We start from the raw sequence: 19,971 nt of genomic DNA, 5'->3' as shown, positions 1-19,971 counted from the left end.
GTATGCCTCAATTCCTTTTTTGATTAGACATGACATGCAAATTAGTACATGTATTAGGAAATATTGAGGAATTATAAATAAATATATTCTGAATATTCACAGTTATATTAAGACTTAACTCTCTGGCATCTCATATATTTTCTTTTAGAATGCTTTTTCAAAATGCTAAAGTATACCGTTTATTTGTTTAGTCTTATACTTATAGTATTCCCACGTATGGGTTGAATTATGTAAAATGTTTTGCTATTAGAATTATATTTTTATTATAAGCAAGTAGCAGATAATGGTGAGTAGCACAATAAGTTATTCATCGTTAGTTTCACAAAAGGACTGAGAAAGTATAAGTAGTTTTAATTTTTTCTCTATTTTGTGGAAATTAATAAAAATTGTTGTTGATGGGCTGGGAGCATAACTCAGGGGTTATGCACACTTCACATGTCTGAGACCCTCACAGTCTTGGTCCTGAGAATTACTCCACCATCACCTCTGAAAACATTTGGCGTCATCTGATTGTAGTTCTGGTGAGGAAAGTTAGAATAAGTCATGTCTGGAGAGTTAATATTAATTCCTATATGGTTCTATCTTGCCCTAATTTAACGCATTGCAAATACATAATATATTTAGGAATTATAAATTGATTTTAATATATCACAAATTAAATGTAATGAAAGGTTATGTTTAAAAATACTTCATATTTCAACTTCCATATACTTAGTTAATATGCTATATGTGTAAAACTTTACTCTTGGCCATTCCACACTTTTAGCATGAACAGTATGATAAAATACAACTGTGTATTCATGAAATAATTCAGGAAAAATGAAAATTATAGTGTACAGTACACATAATTTACTGCAAAAAAGATACATATTTACTTTATCTGATAAGCAACATTTTACTTAAATCCTGTCCTTTTAATTCCAGTGATTGTATTAAGTGGCCATCAGAAGTTTAAATTAGAGACTTATTTGTGTTGCTATATTTTATTTTGCAAATATAAATTCTTTTGAGGAGCAGCAGAATGAATTATACAAAGAACATCACCGAAATCCCTAGAAGGAGTTAGGATTTTGTGGACTGACATTGAAGAACTTTGGGTCTGGAGCAACTGCTTGCCGCTGAAGATTGGTTTTTCAGATACTGAGCAAAGAACCTTTACTGAATCTGCTGCTGCCGGGGCTGATAGATGATGATGAAGAAGAAAACCACATCAGGAAAACCTTTATATCTTTTCGGAGGTTAGCAGACTGAAAGTGGCATCAATACAGCATTAATCTTTTCAAGAAACTAACAGTTTACGGAGTTTGCAGATTTTTGGCCAGCTACAGATTTGAAACAGCGACTTAAGCAGTTCTATCAGTGTCACCTGAGAGCCATAGCTAACATCAAGTGGCAGGACAGTATCAACAGTGACAAGGAAAGTCTTTAAGCTCTCTTCCACTGCTTGCCCTGAAGCAATCTGACTACCTCAGCTCTGCATCATTAAATAGGAAATTACAAGGAAGCTAGTGAAAAGAAAATTTCATAATGAGAACATCCTTTAGGGTCACTTAACACACCAAATGTATTTACTGCAAAGAAACCTAAGCTGAGGATGAAAACGAGTGCATTTCTAGCAATCTCCTGAGTCGTATTGCTCATCGGGTTCACATGTACTTGACTGGGTGTTAAAGCATGATCATATGTTGCAGATAGAATTGCTGGTTGCTTGTCAGAGGCCCAGGTGTCTATGAAGCTTGCAAAATCCCCAACTAGTAGATTTTGTTACATTAGTGTCCTAGAGCTGCCACAACTGTCACCTGCTAGGTGACTTTAAAAAGTAGGCATTTATTCTCTTATACCAAAGGATCCAGAGGTCTTGAGCTGGCTCAGGATTGGTTCCTTTTGGAGACCCTGAGGAAGGCATCATTCAGTGTCCCCCTTAGCTGCTTGTGACTACCAAGCATCCTTTATTCCGAGAATGGAAGCCTGGGAAGGGTGTTAAGCAGAATGGTGGCACGTGGCTTGCATTTCCAAAGAAAATTTTGGAGAGGAAAGTTTTGACTTTCATGTTGGGAAGAGACAAACATATAGATACAAACAACTACAAAAGTAGTGACAGCAGATGAATACAGACATATGAACTGGAAGGAGAAATGATGCTACCATGAACCAGAAGTTTGTGAGGGTGCTAAGTGCTATATAAACAATGAATAGATTGGCAGGTAGAACCAATAGGATTTCCCCTGACTGGATGTGTAGTCTATGAGAAGAAGTATCCACAACAATCATTTACTGAAATTTAGGATTTGATCAAGGGACTGGATAAGTTCCAACTTGAAAATGTTATATTTGGGGGCTGGAGCGATAGCACAGCGGGTGGGGCATTTGCCTTGCAAGTGGCCAACACAGGTTCAATTCCCAGCATCCCATATGGTCCCCTGAGCATCGCCAGGAGTAATTCCTGAGTGTGCAGAGCAAGGAGTATCGCCCAAGCATTGGCGGGTGTGACCCAAAAAGCCAAGAAAAGAAAATGTTAAATTTGTACTAAGAGAAGATGCCCCAAAGGCAATTAAATTTTAGGGAAGAGATTTACCTGGACATAAATGATGAAAAGTTTTCAGTTCCAGCGATGAGCAGTCCAGAAGTCACTAGGTCTCCAATAAAACATCTCAGATTTGTTAGTCAAGCTCTTAATATTTTCCCTGGGACATGTTCAGAATCAGTGACGTCCCTCACCCCTATACAGGCATTCAAAACTTTTATCTTAAAGGGTCATTTTGAATGCTGTCACAAGTATCTTTATGGTAGGTCACTTTTATTTAAAATTTATCACATTCTTTTATTTAAAATTTGTCATATTTTTAAAATTTATCATCATTTGTCACACAAATCATTTTATTTGTAGAAAGGAATTTTCTTGTTGCTAAATATGCTTTTTAATTTTTAAAAATAAAATAGTCTTCTAATAATATTGCTTTCCTTTTTTAAAAAAGCTGTTTGCCTTTAACATCTTCATGGTTGGAAAGAGATCAAGGCTGTATCTTCATCCCCAGAACTGGGGAAATGAACAAAATGTTCTAGAGCCCTTTCATTGGCTGTGCTTATGGCTTCCTCTGCTGCCTTCTTCCTTCCCGCTTCACAGACTGTAACAGTACAGGCACTTGTTTGCAGTTTGATGATTAGGGGTGGGAGTGGGGGGGTGGAGACTTATTGCCCATAGGATAGCAAACCAATTAGGTAATTTAAGTTATTAATATATGAGGCTCCATCAAGAAGAAATAAAAACTGAACAGTGGAATGCAAGCAAAGAAGACTGGCCTCCCTGGGGCTGGAGTGATAGATAGCACAGCAGGTAGGGCGTTTGCCTTGCAGGAGGCTGGCCCAGGTTCGATTCCCAGCATTCCTTATGGTCCACTGAGCACCACCAGGAATAATTCCTAAGTGCATGAGCCAGGAGTAACCCCTTTGCATCGCTGGGTGTGACCCAAAAAGGAAAAAAAAAAAGAAGAAGAAGAAGAAGAAGACTGACTCTTCAGCTATATTGCTTTTACTTCACCTTTGCCTATTGGGAAGACAAAATTTCTTTGGAATTTGCACTTTTTTAAACTAATCTTGCTTCAGATTTTTACTTTTTCATCATTTTTCTTGGGGTTTATAATACCATAGACCTTAAAGATTTTGTTTTATATTTACTTGATGTTAGGATTATTTTAATTCTCCTGAGGTTTTTGTTGTTCTTATCCATCCAATTTTTTTAGCTCACATTCACATAATATTCTTACGGCTTAACAAAATACCTTTATTGTTAAAATTGTAGGAGGAAAGTCATTTTGTTGAACTCCTAAAATGCTATAGTTGCTAGTTTCCTTCATAAAACAATTGTGTTTATGAGCACAGGGAGGTTAATTTAGCTTGAATGCTTATATTGTTTTATGGGAATAAGTTATTGTTTAAGCATCCTTTAAAGAAATCAGTTTTCTTGGAGTGTTCCGTGAAGTGTAAGGATAAATGAGACAATTTTAAGTAAGTTTGTTATGTATTAATGAGTACATTTTGGAGAGATACAGACAAGTATTGCTTATATATATATTTTTTATTTTTATTCCACACCTAGTGGTGCTGAAGGGTAACTCCTATCTACACGCAGGTATCACTCCTGGCATGTCTTGGGCAACCAGATGGGGTGCTGGGAATTGAACCCAGCTATGGTCAAGGCAAGCACCTTACCCATTGTACTTTCTTTCTAACTTCTGAGAATTATTCCTTCAGAGATTTACTTACATGTATGCAAATTGCAGTTTCTTATTTGCAATCTTAACATAGCAAATCATAGAGGACATTGTATTACAGAAAGCCTGTATTTTTTTATAGCTTTAAACAAATATTTGTAAAGTTGTTATTGTAACTTTCATTCAAAGCTGCTTTATACATCCCTAGTGTATAAATTATCTTAATTTAAAAGCATGTGGAGAGAAACCTATCTTAGATTTTTAAAGATTTTAGATATATAATCTGCTGCACTTTCCCCTTTTATTTCTAAATTTTGCATAATGAAAGGTTAAAGTTAAATTCAAAATACATTCTTTCAGCAAGTGTGTGTGTGTGTGTGTGTGTGTGTGTGTGTGTGTGTGTGTAGACTTTTAGGTAATTGAACATTTAAAGGTGAAAATTAATATAGTATCTTAAGGAATTCTAGTTGGTAAAGGAAGCATGCAAAAGATAAGTGTAGTGATTGAAAATATTGAGATAATTTCCTGGTAATATGGGTAGGCGATTACCTCATAAGGCAGTTTGCTGCTTATTCTAAAGCAAGAAAATGAATAAGTTGGGCAGAAAGGGGTAAAGCAACTACACAGATTTCTTCCAGCATAAGGTGTGAATGGTGAGGAGAGATGGGCTGTGGAGGACATTGAAAGCAGGATACTGCTTGGAGAACACAATTGTTGATGAAATACAACCAAGACAGATTGTATGTGACACTCAGAAGCTGTCATATCCTGATCAAGTGTTAAGCAGACCGGGAATGTCTCTTATGTTGAAAATATTAACATAGAGTGTAGAGTACATATTGGATGAAAAGAAGAGAAGAACAGAATGGGAATGAGGTAAGAATTCTAGCGACTCAAGCATTCAGGCAAAGGATTGGGTTCTTTTTGTTAAATGAAATTCTAGAGACATCATGATTGTTTGGATTTGAGAGTTGCAGGAGAAGAAAAAGTTACGGCAGGCATGTTTCTAGCACCATAACAATTCTTATTCTTTTGTGTGCCTGCAGAGGTGTGAAGATTACAGATGAGCAGTGGATTGGGGCAAAGGCATATGATGTCTGAATTGACCCAGAGATATTTCATCTGATTAAATATTAGCTGAGAAAAAATACAAAAGTAGAAATTACCTTAAAATAATCTATTCAACTCTGTTTAATGCTGGTTATATTTTCTTCCAAATTATGAAAAGGAACTTAAAAAAGATTAATTTCTTGGTCAAGCAATGTGACAGATCTTGAGAGATAAAATCCATGCACAGGTCACATCTAGAGGCACCAGTAAATTAACACATCTTTGAGGGTGTACAATTTAGAACTGCTTCTCTAACGGGGATTTTGAATACAAAATAATACAGTCAGTGACCTTAAAGAACTTGAAACTTGTGAAGAGTGTGACTAAAATTGTTAGAAGATATATGAAAGAACTATCTGTGAAAACATAATTGCTGAAAAATACACCAAAGGAATTCTTAAATACACTTTAGCTTTACGCATTACATGGGTAACTCTAAACTTTATATTTCTTTAGCAAAACTTGGGCCATGTCTTCTTTCCTCGAAGTGTGCTTTGAACTTTATTTTTAAAAATGAACATTAAAAATTTGGTCGATTAGACTTTTAAATCTTCCCAACTATAATGGCCAAATAGCGTAACCGGACTCTGCAGCTGAGGCACAAGTCATGGCTTAGCGGGATTTTCGTCTGTGAAGTAGCTACAGGCTTCTTCCTGTTTATAATATTGATCTTACATGTTTGAATATGTTTCCAAGCGTCACTAATTTTTAATCTTAAAATCATCAATTGCTATTTAAAGTCTGACTTCCACAGCATTGTTCCTGATAAGATTAAGAGTATGATACTGGTTTTCTTCGAGTCTAATACTTATTTTAAGCTCTCGGCTTTTTAATGAATTCTAAGATATACATTCTTTCATGCACTGCATTAAAAAGTCATCCCATGGAATATCTTTCAATTCTCTGTGCAACATCATGAGGTAAAAGTATTAGGTACAATTCCCATTTTTCTGATATGGAAATCAAGCCAGTGAGAAGGTACTTCAAATCACACCTGTAGGATACATGTCCTGATCTGGTGGCTAACACAGACTTGAAAATGTCTCAAAAGAGCTGCAAGTACCATTTCCCTCCACTCCCGTCCCTTCCCCTCCCCACCCTCCACTCCTCTCCTTGCCTCTCCCCATGCTATCAAAATTGTTACTGTGATAGGGTTTCATATATAAAACAGAACATCCCACCCTCCATCACTGTGTCTGCTTCCCTCCACCACTGTCGCAGGGTTCCCTGATAGCAAAAGCAGACAGAGACATCGTAAGAGTGGAAACCTATAGATCTGTGTCTCTTAAGGACATCCAATGCAGATCCTCAATAAAATATTAGTAAGCCAAATCCAGCACTTCAAAAAGAGCTAGTCCCTGTCCCTTGTTCATCAAAACCTCCAGCACTCATCCAATGGAGAAGAATGGGCTCTTTATCATTTATAAGCAGCTGTCCTGATCTGAGAGCACTCAGGACTATCATACAGCTCTGAGGATGACAGCTATTGCATTCAGTGTGGTGGGAAGGAGCTTGTTACCAGCAAGATCAGACCTGTGATAAAGGACTAAAAGTAATAGTCCACCTTCGAACTTCTTGCTGGGTGAGGGACCGGCAATTGAAGTCCTCATCACTAATGGTTCATAATCAAATGTCATCCTGCCTGTATAATAGCACTTCAACGTGAACTCTGAAATCAGGATACAGAATCGTCTGTGTAGATGAACAGATCAGCATGCTCTGAGGATAGTGAGCCCAGAGACAGCATGGCAGTTCTGTTCCCCATTTCCCCCTTCTGCCTTCTATTTTTTGCAATGCATGTGTTTGGTCTGTCCTTCATAATAAAACTGCAAAAGCAAGTACATTGCTTTTTTGGATTCTGTGAGTTATCCTAGAAAATTATATTGAGACACCGAACAAGAATGTAGGCAGTATTGAACACGGGCAAATCTTGGACTTGGTTTATAAAACATCTTAAACAGTGCAATGAGCAGAGGGACAGAATGAAGATGGGACTAGAGGATAAAGGACAATGGTGGAGGGTCATTGAATTTCCGAACTAGTGCACTGTGACTTTGTATATAATCTAACCTTTAACACTGTTGCTACCATATTATATAAACTAGCTTTTAAATAATTACATTATTTGGTGTCAAGAAAACAATTGTGATCCTTTTCAAGAACTGTGATCCCTTTCAGTGTTTGCCTCATGTTTATTGTATTTTACTGTTTCTTTAGATATTTACCAAATATGATATGTGCCACAATAATTTGAACCAAAAGACTAAATTGTAATGTTTTAGGTATGTGTTTTGGTTTAATGGCATGTTTTGACAATAGATATCCTTTTAAAAAAAGATGATTAAATAGACATTCTGCCATACACTCATTCATAATGTGTTGGTATATTATCCTGAATTAAGCTCTAGGTGGATTATTTGTGATTTTACTAGGCAAGAATATGCACTAATAACAAAAACATCATGCTAGTACAGTTTTATTTGTGTAGTTAAAGTTGCAGATAAGAGCCCTAAAAATAAAAGTAACTTTGGTATTTAATTTCTATAGTGAAGTTTTTTACAATGAAGTCAGGAATCGAACAGTTTCCGTTCAGGTTGTAGCTTCACCATGCTTCTCTGACATTGACATTGTCCACTCAGCTCTAGTTTTGTCATCTGAATAGTGTATTCAAATAAATCTACTTTGGAAATAAGGATAAATGAAACGCCATAGGTTTCATCAAATAGATGTCCTGACTAATCCACGAACTGATACAAATGTGAAAAATTATCACCTATGAAATGTATTACCATTATGAGCAGTGCATAGGAAGATCTTGGGATTTGAGTTTGATTGACACAGAATACTATCGTGATAGGAGGGTTTTTAGCTTTTCTATTATCTAAGTTATTGTTTAGGATCATAGAAGGTAGGGAGACATGTAGCAAGAAAAAAAAAACTGGAGAAACTATCTGCCAATATCACTTCGGAAAGGCTTTGCTTTAGTGGGAATCAAAAGTCACAATGGTCTCATTGTCAGAACAAATGTCCACAAATGCTACTATGTGTCCTTGAAGAATTAAATCAGTGAACTTACTAAATGTTGTATAAAATGCTATTTATGGTAACAACAAATATGTTATAGTTTTATCAAATAATGTTAGAATAACAACTTAAAAACCAAAGTTCATTATATTTCCTAGTTCTTAAAGTTTTGTTGCAATAAGAAATGCTAAGTACATTTGTTATGTGCCCAGGGGATTGGATTGGGAGGAAACTCAGGATATTGGTGGAAGGAAGATCACACTGGTGCTGTTGGAACACTAAAGGCTTGAAACAACTGCATGAGGAACGACTTTGTGAATCCTGGCGTTTTTAATAAAAATTTATAAAATAAATAAAAAGCATTCCAAAATTAAAAAAAATGTTTTGCATAGTTGAGTTTTAGACGTATAGAATAGTTTTAGGCAATAGAATATTACAGCACCGATCCCACCACTAGTGTCACCTTCCCTTTACCAATGTTTCTAGGTTCCTCTGTCACCCATCCACCTTTCCCTTACCCCTCTAACCTGCACTCTTGACAGGCACCTATCAAAGTTTGGTTGTTAAAGTTTGGTTTCTTTAACAGCCAGTGTCGTTGATTCTGTGGTTTGGATATTTAGTACTCTCATTCCTTAACACCACCCTTTTGTATCTGAAATTCCCTGATGTGGTCCCTGTTGCTTTTCATCTGTCTTTTTTGCCCACTTCTCCCACTCTCCTTCACCCTTTCTCCTTCCTATACTCAGGGGCCAAGGCTGATCAGAGCAACCCTCCCCCCCTTTTAAAACATTGTATTCTGTCATCCAGTTATTCTAAATACCATATATAAGTAATATCATCCTGTGTTCATCCTTCTTCTGGCTTCCTTTATTTAACACGATGTCTTTCAGTTCCATCCATGTTGCTGCGAATTGCATCATTTCACCATTCCTTATAGCTGTGTAGTGCTTCATTGTGTATGTATATATACCACATATTAATTTAGTTATCTGTCATTGAATATCTTGGTTGATTCCAAATCTGCTATACTCAGTGCTGCAATGAGTAATGGTGTGCATACATTCTTTGGAATGAATGTTTTTCTGTCCTGTGGTGAATTATCCAAAAGTAGAACTGTTGGTTCGTATGAAGCTCAATTCTGAATTTACTGAGTACTCTTCATGTTGTTTTCCATTGAGGTTGGGCCAGACAGCATTCCCTCTATCAGTGTATGAGGGTACCTTTTTTTACCTCATTCCCACCAGCAGAGATTGTTCCCAGGATTTCTGATATTTGGTATTCTTTATTGTGTAAGATTATATCTCGTTGTTGTCTTGACTTTGACTTCCCTAATCAGTGACGATGAGTTGTTTTTCCTGTTTCTGTTGGCCATCCATTGATCTTGTTCAGAGAAGTGTCTGTTCATTTCCTCTCCCCAACAATGAAAAAAAATCATCTTAGTTTTAAAGATATTAATATTTTTCCTGGATTAAAAATTTTCTGAATTTGAAAAAGATGTTCCACTTATCTTCTTATGTTATTATGATAGTGTTTTCTTTTTTGTTTTACAGATGTTTTGTTTCTAGAGTATTTTATATATTATATATTTCATATAATTATAATTTTGTTCTTTCAAGACATTCAATATAGTTTCTTTTAGTCTCTGTAGAAACGCTGGAAAAGAATTTGAAGCAGATGGGAAGGCAGCTTCAACAGCTTGAGAAAGATTTGGAAACCTTTCCCCCTCCTGAGGACTTGCATGATAAGTTTGTGACAAAGATGTCTATATCCTTTTGATGTCGAAATAATAAGTCAACTAGAATAGTAATTTATTAATTTTAATATTTTTGCATAACAATCTATTACACATCATCAAATCATGGATAATTGAACCTTAGCTTGTTTCAAGGAAACTTACCAGTTTTTATTTATCATGAATAATTCACATTAGCTTTCTGCTGATTTCAAGGATTTTTTTTTTAAATCAATTTGGTTAATATTTTCTTTCATCTTTTTCTCTTCCTGTCTTCTGATGTTGCTGATGAATTAAAGGATATAAAAATTATTTGAAGACTTTTATTTTTTTTGGCAAAATAGTGTCATTAGTGTTATTAAGTTACTTTTCAGATGTTTGAAGAACCAGAAACAGATTTGGGAAACGATGTTTCCAGTAGTCAACTAAAATTCAAAGTTCCTATTATAGAGGAGAGACTATTTTCCCTTCTAAATTCTTTGGCTGATCTGATAACAGAAAACAGATTCACGTGAGGAAAAATTAATTTTGTCCTAAACAAAATTTAGGAGGTGAAAGATATGAGTGAGACTCAATGGTAAGTCAGGCAATTGAGGCCTTTATGGCACCCTCAGCTAAAAAGTGTGGTTGATTTGAACCTTCAGACTGGAGGAGGGCAATCAGGAATGTGAGTCGAGCACATATTTGCCTTTCAGATGTTCAGATGTTTGCTTTGCCATGAAGATAAGTCAGTTCAAGTTTTTTTAAAATGTGCTCTCATAATTGTCTTTCTGCCCTCCGTCCCTGCCCCCCACCCACCACCCCTCTCATCATCATGATTGTAGGCAGCTAAGCACAGCTCTTGATTGCCTTCAGCTCAAAATAATCCACCTGCCCATGTAGTGCATTTGGGAGTAACATATTCTGTTCTCCTTCAGTATAGATTAAAAACTGGATCATATTCTAGAAACCTTTGTAGTTCCTTTAGACTTATCCTAAAGTTCCAAACTAAAAAATTTAGTTAGCCACAATCAGTATTGGGGTTTTCAAAACCCTGAATGAAATGGAAAAATGTCTGTGTATGCATATGTGTGAGCAAATATGTGAGTTCAGGGCCAGGGAGAGAATGTAGAAGAATAGACGGCATGCTTTAAATGCAGGCACCCCAGAATTCTGTGCTTCTCCAAAAACTTCCAGAGGTAACCACTACTCACTGTCAGATGTGAGCCCAACCAGTAAGTGTACATAATACAAACATAGCTGTGTATTTTTAATTAATAGCATGAAATTTGTGTCCTACTTAATTTTAGATTTCTTTTGAATTCCAATATGTGGTTTATCTAACTTTGTGATTTAATCTTTAATGAGTAATTGAAGTACTTTCAATTCTTTTTTTAATATCTTGTAATTAATGTTGGTTTGCCTACCATTCTTTTAAAATAGACTGACTTTTTTTCTTCTATAATAAACCATAACAACTCTGCATCATTAGAACCTCACTTGGACTTCAGAATTCTGTAAGACAGTGTAGCCCACTTCTATATACTCTTACAAATAGATATCTTTTATTATTTCAAATTGAAATACTTTAAATAAAATAACTACATTTCCTCTTTCTGTTACCCTTCCCCTGAGATTTAGCAAATCATAAAATTATTATTTGTCTTGTCATAGATTTTTTATTGTACATGCTTTCAGCTTAATTGTGAATTAGTTCAATTTTAAATTTCTTCACTGTCTCTTTTGGGAAATACCATAAAAATGCACTCCAGCAACAATCAATCCCAGCTAATTTGTTTGTTTCCTTCCGTATCTCTCCTACCCATCCAGTTTCTTCTTTCATTAGGCAGGGTGCTTTTATCTTTTCACTAGAAAAGGCTGTTATTTTAAGACTAAATATCTAGTCTATTTATTTATCAGAAACTATTTTTGTAGTACCTTCTCATTTGTCAGAGTATTCATTTTTAAACTAAATTTGTTGTAACAAAGTTATAGTCATTCTATTATTCGTAGCTTTTTTCCTCCTGAATCATTTTTATCATATTAAAATATTCATTTGTGATAGTTTATTTTAATCATTGAGTATTGTTCATTGAAGTACTTATTATTATTCCCTATAGGTAGAAACGATTTTTGAAAAGGTTTTGCTTGTGTTCCATTTCTAATAATATGCTGTTTATACTAATTGTGCATCGCAGGCTTTTGGAACATAAAACCTAAAAAGAATTCTGTGCTTAGAGTAAAGGTTATAGACTCCTGCTCAGGAGACAGTCTCAGGACCTATCCGTACTTGTATTTTGTATGTCACAAAATGCTGAATGATATTGGCCTCTTGAAAGGTATGCAGCTCATAAAATGCAGCCAGCAGGAAATCAGAAACAGGAAGGATGATGCTTTGTTGGAAACAATTTTTCATTCTGAGTACAATTATACTCCATGGACAAGAAAGCTACTACATCCTGTCGCTAAATATCACAACCTAGAAGACTCTAATGAACTGATTAGCATTCATGTATCTCTTGGAAGTCAGATATATGAACAGTTGGTGCACTTTGCTATTGACAAAGCTTATAATCATAAATATTCTTTGCTGAGATTAGATTGCACTCGTTTGCTTTTCATCTTAGACATACTAGTTTCAAAGTAATTAAATTCATTCATTGCAAAGCTTTGTTTACTTTAATTAGGACTGACAACAAGTCAGATTCTGAATATTAGATGCACTTATGGATCTTATTAAAATGGCAAATTGTGAGCTTCTGAGGTTTTAGAGAGTCAAAGAATCTGAAAACTAAAATGTGCAAAGAATAGAATGTACTTGAAGTTTGTTATTAATACTCAAAGTTTTTTTCAAGTTTTCATGCTTATTAGTCGAAACATATCAAATGCTTGGTTCATTGACCAATTCTGAGTGAAACTTTGTATTAGATTGTAATGAATGCATTTTTATTAGGATACTTAAGCATGATTTAGTGAACTATTTAATTCTTTTTTTTAAAATTAAATGATCCAATTTTGTTATTTGAAATTTCACTTTTAGAATTCAATCATAGCATATTGTATATTTATTTTTCCATTTCATGCTCATTTTTTAGCATTTCATGCATTTAATATATTCTTTGAAAAAGATGCCCAATTCTTATTATCACAAGACATTTTAGTAATTTTTATATTAATTTACAATTGCTAGATCTAATTAAAAATAAAACTGAAATAAATCACTTAATATTTGCGTGAAAAAAATGAATGTACTGAATTTGAGGTACTATTTTTAACAGTTATATGCAGGACAAGGGAAATCGCTCAGTGACAGACTTGCTTGCGTACTGGAGACCTGGTTTGATCCTTAACACCTAAGAATAAATTACGTTCAAACTGTTATTTGTGAAATGTTTATATTAATTTGTTAACAGTGAGAAAATTAGAGAAATGCCAGAATTTGTCATGCAGAGGCTGTTTCTTTCTTTTGACCTTTAAAATATAGATTATTTACTTTACCGGAAATAACAAATAGATCCTAGAGTGTCCTTGCAATTCTCCTTTGCATGTGCATTTGCCTTACTATATTCTTCTCTTCTTATCCCTTCTCCTAAATGTCTTAGAAAAATAATTTGTTAGATATTTATGTGTTTTGGTATTTGTCAAAACTTGCCTGACAGTTTTGTAAACTCTCTTCTGTGTTAAGGTCCTAAAATCCTCTGCAGCTTCACTATGGTACCACTCTGTAGCACTATTTTAAGTATTTTTGAAAAATTTGAATCGTTGCAAAACTATCCCAATGAATTCCTACAATGACTTAGATTTTACTTATTCTTACTGTACATACATACAGCACAGAATTGTTTAACTGAACTTCTGTTAGGACGTAAATCACAAGAGAGAAACATATGAAATGTTAACCTTCTTATCCAGGACTTTCCCATTCTGAAAAACCTCCTCACTCTCTATATCTCAGACTATTATTTTTTCATGCTTTTGGCCATCTTAAGATATAGTACATTTCTTTTTTAAAATAGCATCTTACCACATCTTAGAATGAACATTGAATTAAAAAAATGTTTGCTATCTTATTAGCTATTGTTTTCTTAGTGCCTGGAAGTGTAGACTTCTTGAGTATTTATTAGATAACTGGATGATTTCCTGGGGACTCCAGTCAGAGAAGAGATGCTGTAAAAAGTAGTTCACACTTAGGGTAAGTTGAAGCTGGGCAGAAAATTGGGCTATAGAAGCACTAGACATATCCATTGGGTGAAGTGCATTAATGACAATAGGACATAGAGTAAATGAAGACTATGTGTAAAAGTGATTTGGCTTTTAGCTTTTATGTTTCAAGCAAATTTCATAAAATTGTGCCATTTTACTAGGTATTGTTCAGGTAGATGACTGATATTTTATCAGTTTTCATTAATACATAAAAAATTGATACATTCTTAGACAACAAAACTTAATTTTAATCTATTTAACAAGTTTCTATTGAAAACATCCATATTTCCAAATATTGAAGTTAATTTAGTCATATTTAATTGTTGATATTAAATTCCAAACCTTACAACAAAGATAGAGACAGTAAAAGAGCAACTATAGGATCATATAATTAGAAACAGCCACCAAAGTAATATGATCTGTTTGCAAGAAAAATAACTTTTCAGGGACTCTATTAGTTCTTTACATTAAAATTGTTTTTCTTTATTCTTACATATATAGTTTTGTGAATACAAATTCTATTCTTTTACTCACTCTGAACCCGGGCTCCCAGCAAGCTACCGAGAGTATCTTGCCTGCACAGCAGAGCCTGGCAAGCTACCCGTGGCATTTTTGATATGCCAAAAACAGTAACAACAAGTCTCACAATAGAGATGTTACTGGTGCCCGCTTGAACAAATTGATGAGCAACGGGATGACAGTGACTCACTCTGAGAAGACCCTTTCCACCAAAGTTTAAAAATGATGACTCAAGGATGAAATAAGTTGGCACAATGTAGTTACAGGTGATTAGATATAATCAGTGTATCAGGGTATTTAATCCACTTGTTTCTGACTAAAACATTCTTTTGACCAAAGAGAGATTATTTTGATCAATAGTAGTAACTGCTATTTTAAGATTTTATTTTGAAAGAACACATTGATTTATATCAAGTGAGTGAAATAAATCAAAACTTGTTGAATATCTAATCATCTCCTGGGTGTCAATGTCCCCCAGTTTGAGAAATACTTCTAGAGATGAGAAAAGAAGATTTTGTTGTAGAATAAAGCATTGATTGGTAGGTTTAGAGAAGTTAGGCAGACAACAATTACTCTTTTAGTTAGGAGTTAAAGATATTGTAAATTATCCATCTGGTTTTAGTCTCCAGAGACCATAAATAGTTTTATGCTAGGTTCTATAGATTAAATATCTAACCCTGTCTTGATTCTAAATTACCAGAAAACTGAAGGATAGATTATTTCATTTTACAGATGAATCACAATATATTCCATTTAATGATAGTTTTTGAATGCATTTCAAATGTGATTTATATTTATATAAACTTATGCAAATTTAACATGTCATTTCATGAATATGGATAGTTCGCAAGTCAGTGTATAGAAATCTGTCACATGTGACTATAATGTAATAATTTCTTATGGTTTTATGACTTGGATAATTATACAGAATCTTTATGGCTCATCCAAGAATTAAAATGGTACTACATACAAATGAATGAACTACTGGTATTATTATCTAGATTCTAGAAAGAGTAAGGAGGAATTTTACTATTCATTCAGATTAATGTAAACGGAGCCATAGAAAGATAAGAGATTTTAAAATTTAGCTCCAACAAATCAGTCCTTGCTTTAGAATCCAGCATCCCTATTGTTCCTAATGTATTCTTCTAAAATATTAAACACACACACACACACACACACACACACACACACACGCAGCAGAGCATAGTTCAGGGTAAAGCAAAAATAAAAAATAAAAACCACCCTATTCTCAGCAAAGAATGGCAATAGGTAAACTACAATAGGAACTACATGGATAAAGGTTAGTTCCTTTCTTTTCCTTTCCCCCTTTTTTTTTCTTTTTCCTTTTTTTTCCTTTTCCCTTCCCCCCTTTTCCCTTTTTTCCATTTTCCCTTTTTTTCCCTTCCTCTCCTCTCCTTCCCTCTCCTCTCCTCCCCTCCCCTCCCCTCCTCTCCTCTTCTCCTCTCCTCTTCTTTCCTCCTCCTCTTCCCCTTTCTCTGCCCATTTTCCTTTCTCTTTCCTTTATCTCTGTTCCACTCTGATCCCATCTGAATGTACTTATTCTTATTTACTGGCTTACTTTTAAAATATGCTACTAAGTGTCCTCTTGCATTAGAGACAATAAAAATGAATTTAGTAAGTTCAATTTTGTATTTTAGAATATTTTTTAGAGATAACTGTTATGCTTAAAACACTTTTAAGAGTGGTTTGGTATTTTAAAAAACATTACTGTGTTGCACTAGCAATTTGTCCCACTACAAAGGAAATTCTGTTTAAAAAATGTTTTTTACCATGCCAGCCCATTCACATTAAGATTTCCTAGTCTCAGAGTGTTTAAATCAGTGTAATAAATTAATGATAAAAAGCATGTCTATTTGTGGTGTAACCACTGTCCTAAATCATGCAATGCCTAGAAGAATTTACAATACAGATATATTGGATTTATAATGTCTTTAAAGTATAAAATCAGAACATTAATAGTTAAATTTTGGGGTGATTTTGCTAGAGTCAATTAAGAATTTAAGACCCTGACTAGATAATCAATCAGGTTATGCACACCGAGCTGTAAGACAGTTAACAATTTTTGAAGCTTGGGAGATGTGGAACAGTTACTAACAAATTAAGTTATTGGATTTACAATGTTCTGTGTCTGGTGTCTCTGTAAATTTCAGAATTTCTGAACTTTAGAGCTGTGCGCTGTGGTTATACTGTTTAGCACTGCATCAAAAAAAAAGAGAAAATGTCTTAACTATAATATATACAGCTTTGTTATTGCTGCAAAAGAACAATATGAGAAACTTTCCAAGTTGCATAAGAACATGGAGAAGTTATACCAGAGTGCAATGGGATATTATGCCATTGATGCGAAGAAGGTGTCCGTGGAAGAGTTTTTAACTGACTTGAATAACTTCAGAACCACATTCATGGTATGTTAAAATTTTTCATTTATGTTTCAAAAAGCATTTTTGTCAATCATCTATGATTACTTTTATTTCATGATCTCATTACACTCGTTGCAGTACTAAAACCTACCTTTTTCTGATTTTAAAAGTTAGCTTTCCAATTTCTAGATTTTAAATCTATTGAAAAATGTATGGTTTGTTCTCTTTTTGCCCTTCCCAACATTAAGCTGTAATCAGAAATTTTGATTGAAAAAGTGACATATTCTGAAGTTTTTCGTCAAGACTCCCCTCCTGGTTGATTACAGAGTACTTTTGTAATAAGTTTTTGGCTAGGAATTTGTTTCTTTATACTTAAGATCAATTTGTATTTTTTGTGGTATAATTTTACCAAATTCTGTGCAGCTCTTATGAAGCTTTTTTCTCCCTTTTCTTTTCTTAATGCATTGTACAATAAGCTACCTGTGATTTGCCTTTGAATGCATTTTATATTCCTAGGGTTTCTTTTAGATACTTTAATAGGGAGGTCAGGTCTTTGATGTGGAATCCTTTCATTTAGGCATTAAAAAGATCTTTTGAAAAGTATTAGCTGATTAGATGTGGAAAAAAATACACACACATATTAAAAGTGAGAAAGCATTGTTGCCTCTCTAGGGAAACTGGTGATACATTTCTACAAGGAAAAATTACATTATTCTTAATAGATGGGTAAGTAATTTCTCTATTTCAGCAAATGTTTGTGGGAATTAAAAAAGTTTTAAAGTATAAAAGAAATGAAGGTTAGATTTAAAGAGCCAGATGTTTTAAAGTTCAGGAAAACTTCGGACTATTTATAATTATTTGGTTTTGAGTAACCCCTGAGCATCGCTGGGTGTGACCCAGAAAGAAAAAAAATAACTTATGTAAATAATTTTTAGTGACAACTTTTTTAACCATATTTTTTGTTTAAAATAAACATAAATTAAAAGTGCTTATATGATGTTTGTGAGTCTTGCACAAAAATGATTCATTTCTTTCATTTGGTGCATATGTCGTACTGCATGAAGTTTAATCTTTTCAAAGATCATGGTTTCAGTGTTACCAAAAACTAATGACAAGCATATTGTCTTTGTCTTCTGATCTCTTAGATTACTATTAAAACATAACTCATCTATTCATTCCAATTAACTTGAGTTAGTCAGGAGATTTCAGCACTAGGTGAACTTGAGTGCTGTGATGAAGGTCCCTTCTGGACCATTATACAACAGATAGAAGTACTTAATAAAATATGTTTATTTTGTATATTCCTGTCCATAAATGATCAAATTTTAGAACATAGTGAGTTTATTTTGTATTTCATAGATGTTGAAATCATTGTCCGTGTTCTAAACCTTTCCCCTACCATGGCAATTTTTTCTACAAACCTTTCTCTCTCAGAGTCAGGTAATTTGCTGTTACCTGTATCTATAGCTCGCCCTCTGTATTTACCTCTGTGTTTCCTGGACTCACCTTTCTGATCTTTGTCCACACTTCATTTTGTTCTGAAAGACTTTCTATCTATCTAGTTCATTTTGGTCTCTGGTATGGTTCATGGCATTACACATGACAGTTAAATTTGCTGAGTTTCCCTGTCACTGTCACTGTCATCCTGTTGCTCATTGATTTGTTTGAGCGGGCGCCAGTAATATCTCTCATTGTGAGATTTATTGTTACTGTTTTTGGCATATCCAATACACCACGGGGAGCTTGCCAGGCTCTGCTGTGTGGGTGGGATATTCTCGGTAGCTTGCCGGCTCTCCGAGAGGGGCAGAGGAATCGAACATGGGTCAGCTGCGTAAAAGGCAACGGCCTTACTGTTGTGCTATCTCTCCAGCCCCTGCTGAGTTTCCCATCTACAAAAATGACAGCCTTCCTTAGTTAAATTCACAGTGACCCTCAGCTCTCAGACACTTTCATCATTCATTTAAGCTTGACAATGACCAGCTACAGTGTGCATAATGGTGGTACTGTTCTTACAGATGAGAAAAACTGAGGCTTAGTGAGATTGTGGCTTGCCTGTTACTATAACTAGCAAGTGATAAAACTAAGCTAACTTGAGGGATCTGGCTCCAGATTCTCAGTCATACAGAGTTGAGTTATACTTTCAGTGGGACTCACCTAAACTTAAGCGCCCCACCCCAATTTTTTAAATGGCCACTTCTATTATTAAAGCTTAGTTTGCCTATAATTATATTCACAAATATTTGTGAATTGCCCAATATTTGAGCCTGTGCAACTAAAGTTAGGTTATTTTTATTCAAAGCTCCTTCCTATAGCATAGATTGACCCATGCGGTTTCTCACTGTCACCAGTGCTAGCTCTCATAGCTAATTTACATAAGTTCTGTGTCTTCCCGTCTTCCCATCTTTTACAATACATAGCTAAAGAAAGAACATATACTCCAGACTACTTACTGCTCAGCTCCAGACAGAGCAGGGATAAAAAGTTTGATAATCTGTAGCTTCTTTTGCAGAAGAGCTATTCAGCAGCAGAGTAGTTTATATCACACCTTTTCTAGTTGGGAGTTTTCAGCTGGGAATATGTTTTCAGCCATCTCTACTATGTAATATTTTCATGGGGCTACCTTCGACTTAGAACTCTTGATAAACTCCCCCAAGTAATGGGGAGAAAGTTTATTGTGTAGTTACATTAAATTTTATTTTTGTTACCATCTTCAACAGGACAAAACCAAAAATAACTGCCATTACTGTAATGCTTGCTTCTTTCTAGACTCTACTAGGTGCTTTACGTGTGTAAGTAAGCCTTACATCTT

General features: G+C 34.6%; 1 protein-coding gene across 4 annotated transcripts in view; it reads left to right on the top strand.

Annotated features, from left to right (window-relative positions):
- DIAPH3 (diaphanous related formin 3) overlaps positions 1 to 19,971 on the top strand; it is a 517,599-nt gene that overhangs the window by 314,374 nt on the left and 183,254 nt on the right. For all 4 annotated transcript variants that reach the window (XM_004603995.2, XM_055141227.1, XM_055141217.1 and 1 more), the window contains 2 exons: positions 9,985 to 10,109; positions 17,043 to 17,207. In XM_004603995.2, the coding sequence (XP_004604052.1) occupies positions 9,985 to 10,109; positions 17,043 to 17,207 (290 nt within the window). The remainder of the gene's footprint in view (positions 1 to 9,984; positions 10,110 to 17,042; positions 17,208 to 19,971) is intronic.

Source organism: Sorex araneus, chromosome 1 (assembly GCF_027595985.1).
Source record: "Sorex araneus isolate mSorAra2 chromosome 1, mSorAra2.pri, whole genome shotgun sequence".
Classification (NCBI taxonomy): Eukaryota; Metazoa; Chordata; class Mammalia; order Eulipotyphla; family Soricidae; genus Sorex; species Sorex araneus.
This window is presented reverse-complemented; position numbering and strand designations above follow the sequence as displayed.